General features: G+C 40.2%; 1 protein-coding gene across 1 annotated transcript in view; it reads right to left on the bottom strand.

Annotated features, from left to right (window-relative positions):
* Positions 1 to 1,936: 1,936 nt before the first annotated feature.
* The window catches only part of LOC140231820 (telomere length regulation protein TEL2 homolog), a 74,045-nt gene continuing 61,060 nt past the window's right edge, over positions 1,937 to 14,921 (bottom strand). The window contains exons 11-20 of the mRNA XM_072311972.1: positions 8,713 to 8,804; positions 7,672 to 7,788; positions 6,900 to 6,971; positions 6,328 to 6,516; positions 5,371 to 5,462; positions 4,976 to 5,075; positions 3,730 to 3,794; positions 3,100 to 3,215; positions 2,690 to 2,772; positions 1,937 to 1,957 (exon numbers count right to left, since the gene is read on the bottom strand). Coding sequence (XP_072168073.1) covers positions 1,937 to 1,957; positions 2,690 to 2,772; positions 3,100 to 3,215; positions 3,730 to 3,794; positions 4,976 to 5,075; positions 5,371 to 5,462; positions 6,328 to 6,516; positions 6,900 to 6,971; positions 7,672 to 7,788; positions 8,713 to 8,804 — 947 coding nt within the window. The remainder of the gene's footprint in view (positions 1,958 to 2,689; positions 2,773 to 3,099; positions 3,216 to 3,729; positions 3,795 to 4,975; positions 5,076 to 5,370; positions 5,463 to 6,327; positions 6,517 to 6,899; positions 6,972 to 7,671; positions 7,789 to 8,712; positions 8,805 to 14,921) is intronic.

Here is a 14,921-nt window from a genome sequence, read left to right as displayed (position 1 = left end):
AAGACAAAGAGATTACTGTACAGCTGTCGATGCACAAATGCAATCACATTTATTGTAACTTGAATGACTCGCAAGAAAAGCTGACATCAAACCCTGACTTACACAAGGTGCCAGAAGCTAGGCATACTGAAGAGCAGGCAGTATCTGTAGTGGATGTGACTATACACACTTTTTCTTTTTTCTTTTTTTTTTGCTAGATGTGGGAAGACTAGCTTGTTCTCTGCCTTTCTTCTAGTATGTGAATTAGTGACAAGCAGTATGCCAGCCCCAGGTCTCCTGAATGTATGCACTTCTTACAGGCTTGCAGGGGCTGGCTACTTCAATAAATACTTCTCTGCATTCAGATCGACAAGATCTCTACTTGTGGTGTACAAATCTATCAGTGAAACAGACCAGAGCAAAAAAACATCAGCTTTTCCTGGACAAAATCAGAGAAGCAACTTTGGAAAAGGCAGATTTCAAGGATGGCGTTCTGCCATTAAATGAGACAAGTCATCTCCATTGGCTGCGATCATGTTGGGTTTCAGAACTGTGGGCACAGGCATCACATTCAACTACACCTGATCTATCCTAAAGTAGCCGTGGCTATGTTTTAAGGCATAGTGCATTGAAAGCTGCATGCAATTATCGGCACAGTCACAGATTTTAGGATGCAACTGAAGAGGGCAAAAAGAAACGCATGAACAAAATGTGGACAGACGAATAGAATTTTGGGCTTTTTCCAAAGCCATGCGCATGGAGGACAAGTCATCCGTGCCGGTCGCAAGAGAGGTTATTAAAAGATCCATTAAAAGATGATTTCTGATGGAATGATCACGTACAATGTCACGGACCTGCTCGTCATGGAGCCAAAAACAAGAGTAAATGGAGAATTTTAAGGACAAGAAATTATAAATGGCCCGTTTGCACCTACATTCAACAAAACAGAAGGGACTGATAAGCTCTCCGACAGAACAGCTAATCCGATGTTAATGCAAGTTGGGGAGACCTGCCATACGGCAAAGGTGACCCAGGAATTGCGTTCCCAGGTATTTCCGGGCTATTAGGACAAAAACTTTTTGCCAGGAAATAGTCCAGGCTTAAACCCAATAGAAAATTTGTGATCCATTATGGAGTCAAAAGTCCATTGCCCACCCTTGACAACCAAGAAGAACATGTTAAATCAAAAGATTCAAGTTGCTTGGGATTATGTGAGAGTCCAGAGACATGAGATTCTGCCTAATCTTCTGGAAGGGGACAATGTCCATGGAGAAGACGTTGTATGAAGTGCATCCAGAATCATGGTGGTGACAGTTCATAAGCAGGTTGAGTTCATTTTTTACTGAAAATCTAACAGATTGTAATTTGTTATTGTTATTATTGTTTATCCATCATTATCATTGTATAAAATTTATCCATCCGGTCGTCTTTCAATGCACGACCCTACAGATGGCATGTGGGGAAGTCTCCAAAACTTGAGCATGGAACAAACGTAGAAAATGCATAGTTTTTGCAAATTTCTAGACATATCTGGATGCATCACTTCTCTGATACATCATCAATGACTTAGAAATACATACTGGAAAACACACTAGTAAGGTTTTTGTTGTTCACACAAGAAAAATGTGCCATTGTAGCCACTATTTCTGACAACTGTTTTGTTTTGAACGTGCCACTTTTAAATCATTGTTTTATATCTAACAACAGTGATATAATGGTAAGTCAGAATAAGGTTTTTCCTCTTCAAAACCATGAAAATGATCACAAGTTATGAATTACTAGTTACGACAGTTTTGCTGCAACACTTTCCCAGCACTGTCTTGTAAGAAACATGTTCATTCGGTCGGAAAGCGAAGTCACGGCAGAATGAAAACAGGGTGTCAATTCTACCCATCTGCTGCGAGTGAAGAGCATTCCTCTGATCTTTACTACCTTCTTTTCACAGTCTGAATCCCTGTCACCTGTTTACATCCAGCTCCTGCAAAGTATATGTAGGTGGGGAGGAAGTGGCAAAGATGCAAAATGAAGTGTGAGGCAATTCCAAAACATCAGAAAAATAAAACTTGCATGAACACTCAGACACTCTTCTGACATAATATCATCAATTCTTGAATGTAGGAAAACCCTGTCTTTTCAATACACAGTCATTTTCCCTATCATTTCCTATAAAATCATGAAAATGAAACCACTGCACAGCAATTTAATTACACAGTAATATCATCACTCTACTTGATGTTGAATACAAAACCAACACACCTAGTAGAAAACAATGAAAGGCATGCAACAGTTTTCAAGATATATTTACTGTATACTAGTAAGTTTTCGTACCCCCTGAGGGCAATTACCCTTCACCTAAATACTGGTTAATGGTAAAGTTAGAGTAAAGATTAGGATAAGGGTTAGGTTTAGGGTTAGGAGTTTGGGTTAGGGTTACAATTACGTTCAGGATTAGGATTAGGATTCGGGCCACGCCCAGGGGAGGGTCAGGGGTAATTGCCCAGAGGGTAATTGCCCTAGACCCGTAATTTTTCTGTGGTGACACATGCCAATTATTGTATAGTTGGGCCCTCTAGTTTTATAGCATACAGTAATTCTATGTGCAAGCAGCATTGTAAAAGTTTCTGCGGAAAATCATGTTAAGTCCCACGGAGGGCGATGAAGAGGGGGAGGGGAGGGGAGGGGAGGGGTGGGGAGGGAGAATAATACTGACCTTCCTGATGGTAGAGTCTATCACTAAAAGGGTCTGGGCAGCAAGTGCCTTGCACTGAGGCTCAGGGTCCTTCTCAACAATGTCTGGGGGAAGATAAACAACAAACATGGATACAAACTACATGCTACTGTAGTGGTACCATACAAATACAGCTTACACAATGGTTTTGGCAAAAGGGCTACAATCAATTAGATACATAAACACCAAGAATAGATAAAATATGAAACACATATCTTTGCTGCATGCTAGTGATACTATAGAGATATAAATTTGAAACAACACATATCTTTGTCACAAAGAAATAAAACTAGTCTTGTTAAAGAGGAAAGTTTTTTTTTTAATTCAAACTGGAGAATCAGAAAGGAATTATAATCGATGGGCATGCACGATGGAAAAAAAAAAAATCTTACCTTGCAGCCAACATCGGCATTCCATGATCTCACCCTGGAAGTCTGTTGTCAGGAGATGGGAGGGGACACTCAGGGTTACCATGGAAACAGCAAACATCAGCGACTGCCTCACATATCTGATATCAAATAAATATACAAACAGTTCATTTTCAATAAAAAAAAAGACAGCGAGCACGTAATCAAAATTTGTTCAAATTGTGCATTGAGTGAATGGAACACAACAAATATCATGTGTGAATACAGTATATACAGAGAGAGATGGGAGGTCGCTGTTGAACAAAAAAATCTTAAAATGAGTGATATGATTTTCCTTACGTCCTAATTCTGATTGAGGTTTGTAGATATGACAAAGTATAAAAAAAAAAAACATGCACTCTGAGACCAGATAACCAGTCTGTTTGAGAATATCCAGTCCACAAGATAGGCATTACTTACGAGAGTCCAGTGTATCTGACAAAAAGTCCTCAATACAGAAACAAGAAGTGAAAGTCCAAGGACAAAAAAGTCACTAGCCCTATGATTTCTAGCACACATTACTCTTCCTGTTGTGACAGACAGTTACTGTCATGGCATTAAAAAACTGCCATGCTGGGAGGCCATGCTCTGGCTCTGTGAATGAAACATACTTACTGTTCTGTATGATATCTCAGAGACCAGATCACATCAAGCAGGCTGCTTGCCATCTGACGGCAAACCTGGCAAAGAAAGAAAAGATTGAAGCAATGAATATCTCCACACAGCTCAGACTCAAATCTAAACACAACTCTTGTTGCCATGGCAGCACTTCTTGCAAAGGAAACTGTTATCAAAAATATGAAAAGGAGCTGTAGTACCTTCCTCTATGAAAACAACAAACAATCCAAGAGAGAAAGAAAAACATCAATAACTTCAAAGAGAGAGGGAATATGTGACCCTGCATTACAAAACCAATAAAAATTCCCCAGACATAGATTTTTAGTTAACGAAAGATTCTGAAAAAGCAGACTCTAAGCTTTAAAATGATGTATAACTTAATTCAAATGGACTTCTCTAACCTACCTAAATACTGGAAAGAAAACACACACTCTGGAAAAGTGTAAATTGAGAAAAGAGGCTCTAAGTACAGGGTCTATTCAAGCGCTTAATCTTTCACCAAGCTGCACTAGCTGTGAGATAAAAGGGACAAAACACAGGATGTCAACCACTGGAGCAACAACAATGAAGGGAATATCAGATTAAGCTCAAATTGAGCGTGTTCTATCAACATATTCTGTCCATGATTATCGCCAACTTTCAAAGCAGTAGCATTATTCTGTCTAAAGTTATTAGACTTGAAAGTGAAGAGTGTACAAAGGATTTCAAGGAATGAAAGGGGGCCTCTAATACAAACATGATCATCCGACTCTCCCCCTAAAAAGGGTTGTACAAAAACTGCTGAAAACACACTTTCCCAGTCGTGTTATGATCCCAAACTAAAGAATAATGTAGAAGAAAGATAGCTCTTTCAGAAAATATGAAAAACTCAAGATTGATTTGGTTGACCCATTTCACCTGTTTTGAGTCCTCATGTAAAATCAAGGGGTGCGACTTTTTGTTTGTTTTGTGATGCACGGTCACATATCGAGGAACGGCCCAAGTTAGACTGACTGGGACACTAGGGTGATGACATGTTTGAACCACTGGGTTTCTTGTTCTTTGTTGTTCTTGCAATCACGCCTTCTTGTACATTTGTATTGATACTATGTTGCTTCTGTTGGTACAGTCACACACATTTTAAGATAAATTATGAAATGTATCAGAGTACTTCAGAGCACAAGAGCAAAAAAGAAAAGAACAAAAAATAAGTAACAGACAAATTAAATTACAGGTATCTTCTTGCATACAATCCTGTATTTACCGGCGCATGCTGTGCAGCGTACATGATGACTCCAAGGGTGTACATCAGCCGTCCCAACAATAGGAAATCATTGCCAAGGAGATCCATGGTGTTCAGTTTCCTGCAATAAGGAGAAACCAAGACAAACCCATCTACCCTTGCTCTTACTCCTACATCTTGTACATTCTCCATCCACATATCAAAATTGACCTTTTTTTTTTCTTTACAAGAGTGAGTTTTTGTTTATCAACACTTGCAAGCAGATCGCAATGTTCAATGTTGTATTCTTTCTATCTGATGTTGATAAACACATTTTTTTTTAATGCAAAAACAAAGTAGTAAGTTGCTTTGGCTAACATGCTCGCGAGTAGTGTACCTCCAGAAGATAGACTTCAGAACGAAATTGTGGTGCTTACCTATCATATGCCTTCATGAGTGGGAAAAAGAAATGGCCAGCAACTGGTGCAAATCTGTTGACAACGGGGCTTGCTGCTGGTTTACTTGGACCCTGGACAGAGAGAGGCGGAGTGAAAGAGACAACGTTTTCACCTTAGGCCCTTATGATAACAATGCTGAAAGCTAAGCAGTCACAAATACTGGAATCAGATTAGAGGTGTACTGTTGTCACCACTCTTGCATCTCTTTACAACTCTTCACAACATTAATTCTCTTTCATTATTTTCTCGCTTACAGACTGCTTTGGTAAGTCTCTTAAAGAGAAAGCTTGGCTCTTTAATATGTGATTGTAAGTTTCTTGTAAAACCGTAACTTGATTATGACTTTCTAGTCGAACTGTAACTTAACACATTGTAGGGCATGTAGAGGAGGTACATGCTTGTTTAATTGCATAAAACACGAGGATAAATTATGAATTTCTGACATACAATAACAAGGCATGTAACAGATACTTACTCAGCTCTTCAATCAATAATTCTATCTAAATCTTAACTAAATCTAAATCCTAACCTGCCTAGACCTGTGAAACCAGAAATCTGCTAAGGAAAAACACAAACACAACTTTATATACACTGCATAGGTCTTTTTGTAAGAGATGAGATGGTTTCCCATTCATCCCTATGTCCTTGGATCCATCACAGGCAACCTCTTGAGATCACTTGTGTGAGAAAAACATGACATGCAAGACTGCCTCATCTAATCTCAGTATCTTGAAGACTTGTGACAACGGTATTAACCCGTTGAAGACTAGTCTGAAGTATACTCGGGCAGGTGTCGATGGGAAATGCGTGTTGTAGCAAAATCAGCCCGTCCTCAACGGGTTAAAGCAGATTGCTTACCAAACTTGTCTCAAAGTGACTAATCAAGGGAAAGAAAATTGTATAACTTTTCACAATACTCTGCTCCATCATGATCACCTTTGCGAATCTCCTGGTCTTGCTCTCAATCCTCCGCTGGACGATGTTCCTCCAGTTTTCCGCATCTCCCTCCCGGTCTCCCCCTCCTCCTCCCATCGGCTCCAGGAGCTCCACCCTCCTCTCTTTGGCTGGTGGTGGGGCGGGATCCTCCGCTGGCCGGGAGAGCTCCTGTGCAGCGGCCGCCAGTACCTGGATTTGAATTGATCGAAATGTGAAAATGACCCAGACCCAGTGGTGGCTACATCACGTAGCACAGGAATACTACGAAGCCAACTTCTGCCGGGGCCTTCTCAGTCTAAGTGTAATCCAGTATTCCATGTGATGTGTATACTAAGTGGCATCAGTTTTTAATCTATAATTTCACAGAATAATCCATCTATTTTGTTCCCCAGCATTGAGATATCTCAGTATCTCTTTGAAAGAAGTGCTATCAACAGCTACAACTTACATAACATCAAAGAAATCTACCCAGTACTCCATCCCCCCTCCCTACATGAAAACCAAACAAATGAACAGCAGCAGCAACAACAGCAAACAACAACAGCAAACAACCCCCCAACTATTATGCTAACCTCAAGTATATCCATCCTCTGCCGGATGTTGTAATTTCTGTCATAGAACTCCCGGGTGAGATACTCTGTAGCCTGGTGTAAAAAACACAGAGGGTCGAGAGCAATATTGAGAACTACAGTATGTCAGTCAACAAATCAAACAAAATCACAGGTGAGAACATACATGTGTATGCTTGCATGGGTGCAACATCTTCAGTCCAGTGTCTGATACATGAACCTGGTGAGTTCTAAGCAAAATCATTAAGGACTATAAAATCTCAAAATCAAAATACCCTGGATAAAAAACATCAGGATTTAAACAGATGGCACTAGGTGTATCTGGGAACTCTCTTAAAACACACAATTTCTTTTTTAATCTAAGCATTTAGAAATGACCAGACAGTGTTACTCCTGTTAACCCTATTCATCATTAAGTCTGTTCTCATTCCTATACAATAGATCACTTCACATTTCTAAGTGATAGTGCAAATACTTTACCAACAATTGGCCTTGTATCTAGTTTTTTCAAACACAAATACAAAAAGGCAGAAGCTAGCAAACTTGCATGAATTAACAACATTTGTAAAACAAGCAAAAACATATTAATCCTTCAAGAATTAAGTACACATATGATCACCATAACTACTGATTTCCAAGTACATGAAACATGTGCACAAATTCTGGTTCTTTTCAATTTTAAGAAATGAATATGAACACATATTTCATGCCTGTTTTGAACAATGTGCTTGATCAAGTAGCAAAGTGTTTCTCCGACTGTAAGTCTACCACCCACCTCCACAGGACAGTTGACTGTTAAAGCTACCATAGCAGAATGCCTCAGGAATCTAAAGTTCTCTGTGCTGTACTGGTCTTCCAGGTGGAGCAGAATCGCCACAAACTGGCTGCACACCTGGGAAATGACAGATAAAAAATCTTGTAGCACTGTACAATTGAGAAGCTGTAGTAGCTCAGTGGATAGGACTGTGAATTATCAATCACAGTATCCATGGTTCAAGTCCCCTGGCTGCATCAGTTGTGACTCCAAGCAAAGCACTTTATCCCTAATTGTCTAGTCCTTTGGAGGGGCCTCATAGCGGTTGGTCCCACTGCTGCTTCTATATTTGCATTCAGTGCTCCCTTTGCAGTCAATAATAAAACTCAATTCTAATCTTACCTAATTGAACAATGGCATTTAGCGAAAGGAGCAACTACAGGTGTAGTAATTCTTAACTAAGAGAAGGTGAAAACAGCACCGAGTTCAGTCACCTTGAACAAAGTTCTTACCTCTGTCCTCTGTGACTCCCAGGTGGATACTGTTAAGATGAGTTACAATTGTATATTCTACATCTAAGATATCTTCAGATGGATGTTCAGATGGAGATTTATAAATATGCCTTGCATTGTGTTAGTTGAATTAATTCCAGATTCTATTTCTGGATGGCAGTTTAAAATTTACTTTCCTTAACCTGTTGAGGATGAGTCCCAGTATACTCGAGCAGGTGTCTATGGGAAATGTGTGTTGTAGCAAAATCAACCTGGTTAAACTACAGCTGTGCAAAGGATGTTGTTATGTACATCTCTGGCACAAGGAATGCTACAGAGGTTCACTGCATTTTTCAATATTATCACAGTTGAAATTCTAATACTGATTATAGCTTTGAAGCTGGTTAATTTCTTACATGCTATCCAAGTCAACAACTATTGCATCCAAACCTTACAAGTGATGAGAGTCCAATTATGAGGCAGGAGGTTATATTTTCTAATTTCTACCAAGATGACAGATTTCAGGGGGACATGGTGAGGGGTTGACTCAAACTTCTCATATCAGACTCACATTCTTCAGGTCGTCTGGCTTAGCCCTGATTAGTTTCTCTGCAACCTTCAAGCTGGCCTCAGTGAGTTCTGAATTATCCCGTGCAACCAATCCTTTCATTAAAAAAGAAGAAAAAGAAGAAATATTGATAGAAATTGTGCTAAAGAACCATTTAATTTTGGGACATACATTGTATCACACAGTTCATAAGGCACACAGCACTATGCAATAATAAAGATACACTGTGAATGAAATGTCACAGTTAACACTCTTTCATGTTGCTTTAATATCATGATGTGGAAAGACAGAAAATATTTCCATACACTAAGCATGTAAACATTTCTGAAAATTGCAAGATCCTGAGACGATACAATTTGTGACATCTATTGGCATATACAGATATAGCAATCATGGCTCTCTAAATGCACAGAAGGCATTTTGCTAGTACAAAAGAAGTCTAATGTTCATTTGATCAATACATCTTTCTGAGGTACAGTAGCATTACTGGTCACATGATGAAGGGTACTTTGCACATAATAGAACAAATGTGGACACTAGCCGGGGGGTGTTTCATAAAGCTGTTCGTAAGTGACCAACTTGATCATAAATGCACCCAGTTGTTTGTAAAGTTGTTCGTAGAGTTGTTCGTAAAGTTACGATCAACTAGGGCCATTTCATAAAGATCCGAGTTGTTCGTAAGTTCAACAAGTTGCTCGTAACTTTACGACAGGTTTGGGCTGCTCTTAAAAATAAAAAATCATAATGCCCTAGTAACCAATGACCATATTCACTCATACGCTACCCGTCGTTCCCATGATTTTCATTTAAGTAATCCAAAGCTTTTACTTGCTCAAAAGTCGATCAGACGTCACGGTCCGGATACATGGAACACTCTTCCTGAGGAGTTGAAACAGTGTGCCTCCTTGTTTTCATTCAAAGCAAACTTAAAGAAGCACATTTTATTACAGTATACTTCAAATACGAATTAAAAACAAATAACTTATATGACTAATGTTAGCAACATCGCATATCGTTCCCTCTTCCAGCAAACCAATTCTATTATTCTAGATTCAAGCCCATCTGCCCTTGTGCACTTTCAAGCACCTGCACGCACATTCACCACCATCACACATCAGAGTTTATTTTCCCCTGCTAACTTCGCAGCAGAATTTGTATTGTTACGAATCTAGTACGTCCCTACCTTTTCCTCGGGCCAGCCATTTTTCCAAGCAATGCTTATAATGGCGGCACTCTGCATAATCGCTTAACTACAATTGTTATTGTAATCCCTGCTGCATAGACATGCATACTGTATATTATATCATTGATTTCCTGTTATATCGTTGTTTATGCAAGTCAAACGACTCTGTGTTAAATTTACTTTGTATATTTCCTACATGTTCATGATTATATAACTTATGTATATTGATTTGCAGAAAATAAAAGTATGTATCAAAAAAAAAAAAAAAAAGGTTGTTCATAAGTCATTCGTAAGTGCATCATAGCAACAAAATGGTGGCTAGGAGTAGGAGGGTCTTCCTCCCCAGAGAAGATCCATTCTGGGGACTAGACGACACAAAGATCTAGAAAGCCTACAGATTTACACGACAGGGAATTAACTTTCTAGTGAACTTGCTGAGAGGCGATATTCAGCCAAGAACGAACAGGAATAGATCATTGCCAGTTCTGGTACATGTGTGCATAGCATTAATGTATTACGCTGGAGGCACTCTGCTCAGTCAAATAGCTAGATCACACAGAGTGAGCATCGCGACAGTGTCGCGATGTATCAGTAAAGTGACACTGGCCCTGGTTCAACGGAGAAGTGAGGTAGGCGGTGTCTCTTGCATCTTCTTTAATTCTAATGTTCCGTATAGAACTCTCTCCCTCTCTAATATATATAGATATATGTATGAAATTGTAGTTAACCTTTATGGGACACAGTCATTCACTGAACTGGAAAAAATGCACTACCAGTTAGTCAAATCATTCAGTCTTACTGAGTCACCGACTCTTTCTCTGAGTCTATTCTAACCACAGATGTGTATAACATAAGTAATAACCTACTAGATTTTCTAGTCTGTTGACATCCAAGGCAATAGGAGCACACATTGTGACTCTGTGCCTATTACCTATAAACTTTTTTTTTTTGGGGGGGGGGGGACTAGTGGACATGGGCAGCCATTTAAAAAAAAAAAAGGCACATTTTGTACAACAAAAATTGATGCCAAGTGCAGGAGCTGTCATTGGTTTAACATGCAGATGCCTCATCTGCACGCGATTTACACCTTTTTTTTCCCCAGTGCCTACAACGGCCACCAGCCGCCATCCCCCCCCCCCCCAAATGCAGGCACAGTAGCTCGTCCTCTACAACATACTACTGTAGTACTATTTTTGCTAAGCTGAATACCAGTAGAATCATCATGACTACGGTCTATTTGAACTTCTGTTCTTTGAGTATTGAAAGCATAAATCTAGACTCTGTCTATGTATCTTGGTTTAATACAGTCTTCTTCAGTTTTTGCAAACTTAGGCCCCAGCCCAGGCCAGGCCATGCGTAGAGTCTACTTAATTTCAATTATTAATCTATTTCAATGCCTAGTACACTGTTCAAATTATACAGCCGAATAAATGTGAACAAATGCAGCTATTACCAATTCGGTCGCGATCGCTCAGGTCTAGATGAGCGTGGCTATCTTCCTCACAGATCATACTCGTCCTGGCTGCTACCTACGCCGGCTAGCACCGGCGCGCCGCTAGGCCTCGCCTCGGGGTTTACAGCTAGCTACAGTGGACCAGTACTACACTGTCCCACCCACAAGAATTTAAGTTAGCACATTGATTTGAAGTAAGAGTGAAAAAAGCCAAAACTTAAGATAAACTCAACTTCAATTTCTATTTCCAATGCAGTTCATCAAATTCCCAACGGGAGCTGAGGCAGTGAGGAGTGTAGTTAGTGAGGCTATACAAGTTTAGGGGTTTTGTATGTCGTTCTATACAAGTTTAGGGGTTTTGTATGTCGTTCTTTAGGGGATAACGACGATGACCTCTATTGTCTGCCATCCTTTAGGTTTGACTGTGATGCAAACATTAGGGGATAAGGGTGGTAAGACAGACTGACTACAAGGGATGTTGAGCATCAGTACTTGAATTTCAATTTAATTTTGGATTCGAAATCCAATGGGGTTTCCCCGCACAGGTTCGAATCCTTGACAGGTTTATTTTGAGATACATAATGTCCATTTATAACAATTCGAGTTGCTTATTCTGTACGTATGAACTGATATTAGATTTATTTTAACATATGTAATGCCCATTTTGTAGTATATTGCCTGAAAAGTATACTTAATTTGCTTTAATTATTCACACGAATTCTTTATACAACTGAACAGTGTAATGCTTATTTTGATGACAATGTCATTCATTGTAACTTCCGGCATGTAATGTGATTTAATTGTACATGTAATAAGAAAGAAGTCAAATATGATGAATTAATGTCATTATTTGATTGTATATTCATGATGTTCCCTTCCAAGACAGCTCTCCCTTCATAGAACAACTCCCTTGATACCCAAGATAACTCCATTAGGGTCATTGATCGTTTTCTTCCATGGTAGATTAAAATGTACAGTGTATTTAGCAATTTACATTTAACTGTCTTATTTTCTAATTTTCGGTGAAAATTCATTCCAGTGACATATCTGATGAAAATGGGGAAGGACAGTCAATGTCTTCTTTCCCTAAAAGCCTTACCTAAATCCACCATTAATATGCATTTTATGACATATCATTTTTAATTTTTCAAAAATTATTTCAAATTCCTTTAAATGCAGAGCCCATGCACGGACCCGATGTTTGATTGAGATGACCTTTGGCCAGCTGAAGAACAAATTTTGCTGTTTGAAGGGCCAAGGCATGCAGATGGCTCCCAGAAGGGTCTGCGATGTTGTTGTCGCATGTGATGTGTTACACAACATTTCTAAATTCCTGAACGAACCCGAAGATGAAGTAGATGAGGAGGAGGCAGTCGCAGAAGACGATGAACAGGAAGGGGGCAATGTCGAAGAAGACGATGATGATCACGAGTACCAAGTTGGACAGATGGTCCGACTGGACATTGTCAATGACTTCTTCTCTTAATATCACTTTCTTCATCAAGAATGTTTTGAGATCTATGTACTATGGTAATTAATGGAAATCTAAGTTTCATTCAAGGGGAGGAAGGGGGGGGGGGTGTGGTGGAAAAGTACACGTCTTCCAAACACATGTAGAAATAGAAATAAACAATTTCATTATGCTCTCTCTTCTCTCTTAGCAATACTGTACTGATTTGATTGCCAACATCACTAATTTGTTTGATTTTTCTGATTTACAAGCATGTGTGATATTTCAAATGATTACTGAAATACTTTTTTAAGAGTCGTATATGGTCAATGACACCAGAACCGCCACGTGACCTTAAATATTCACATTTAAGGGAGAATTTACAAAGATATCATAATGGAGATTGAAGAGATTGAAGAATGGAGAGATTTGAATGAAGATTTTCGGACCATAATCGACAACCTTTACAAGGAAAACGACGAGCTCAGCAGCAGGGACATTCAGCATATCCTTTCCAGAGACTACCATCTAGACGTGTCTTCATCTACCATAAGGCGGTGCAAGCAAAGCCTTGGCTGGGTTCCCTGCCGAGCTAAATCATCGCAGATCATCTGTCGCAACAATCAAACAAAAAGGGAAGCGCACTGTAAGAAGCTAATGGTAGACCAGGAGTTGTTTGACGATGTTATTTTTTACGGACGAGAGTAGTGTACAGCTGCACCCAAATTCTCAGTTGTGCTTCAGAAAGAGGGGGCAGGAGAGGAAACTGAAGGGAAGGCCAAAACATCAGGGCAAATTACATGTTTGGGCCGGAATTTCGCGGAGGGGAGCAACGGACATCCTCGTATTCTCAGGCATAATGGACTCCAATTTCTACTGTGAGGAAATTCTTCGCAAGACCCTGCTCCCCTTTATAGAGGCGACGTATCCCGAACATCATCGGTTTCAACAGGATAATGATCCTAAAAACTGCTCTAAATTTACGAAGGCCTTCATGAAGGCGAACCGGATCAACTGGTGGGTCACCCCTCCGGAGAAACCTGACCTTAACCCTATTGAACTCGTGTGGCACCAGCTCAAGTTGTGGCTTCAACGAACCGCCAAGCCGCAGACTCTGCCAGAACGCAAGGAAGCAATATACGAGTTTTGGAGAACGAAGATGACTCCAGATCTATGTGGCAGGTACATCAACCACCTGTGCAGGGTCATACCTGTAGTGGTTGAAAACATGGAAAGGCATCAGGCTTTTAAGCCTTGAAACAACAGCTCTTTTTAGAATTCAAATTCTAAATTCTCAAATTCTATTTTCTCAACATGACCGTGAGTTTATAAATGCTTGATGAAGACACATGGAATGCTCAGTCCTCTCTCAGCTTTCACAGCGAATACAGTACACGTAGGCCCTATATCGCGTAGATTCATCAAGAAGAAAGGGGCGCATGTCTCCTACCACGAGGCAGAGAGTCCTTAGTCTCTCTCGAGATGATCACATCGGTGTAACTTCTATCCAACTTAAAACTAGCGGAGCAAGGCATCACCGTAAGCTGGCAGGCAATATCTGCCTTCCTGAAGCAATACTAGTTAACAGGCTCCACAGGAGTGAAGAAGCGAAATCCCCGCCGTTCGAGGCTAGAAGATTTCCGGACCATAATCGACAACCTTTACAAGGAAAACGACGAGCTCAGCAGCAGGGACATTCAGCATATCCTTTCCAGAGACTACCATCTAGACGTGTCTTCATCTACCATAAGGCGGTGCAAGCAAAGCCTTGGCTGGGTCCCCTGCCGAGCTAAATCGTCACAGATCGTCTGTCGCGACAATCAAATAAAAAGGGAAGCGCACTGTAAGAAGCTAATGGCAGACCAGGAGTCGTTTGACGATGTTATTTTTTACGGACGAGAGTAGTGTACAGCTGCACCCAAATTCTCAGTTGTGCTTCAGAAAGAGGGGGCAGGAGAGGAAACTGAAGGGAAGGCCAAAACATCGGGGCAAATTACATGTTTGGGCCGGAATTTCGCGGAGGGGAGCAACGGACATCCTCGTATTCTCAGGCATAATGGACTCCAATTTCTACTGTGAGGAAATTCTTCGCAAGACCCTGCTCCCCTTTATAGAGGCGACATATC

This window comes from Diadema setosum, chromosome 8 (genome assembly GCF_964275005.1).
Source record: "Diadema setosum chromosome 8, eeDiaSeto1, whole genome shotgun sequence".
In the NCBI taxonomy this organism is placed as follows: Eukaryota; Metazoa; Echinodermata; class Echinoidea; order Diadematoida; family Diadematidae; genus Diadema; species Diadema setosum.
The sequence above is the reverse complement of the archived record's forward strand: the minus strand, read 5'-3'. Positions and strand labels throughout refer to the sequence as shown.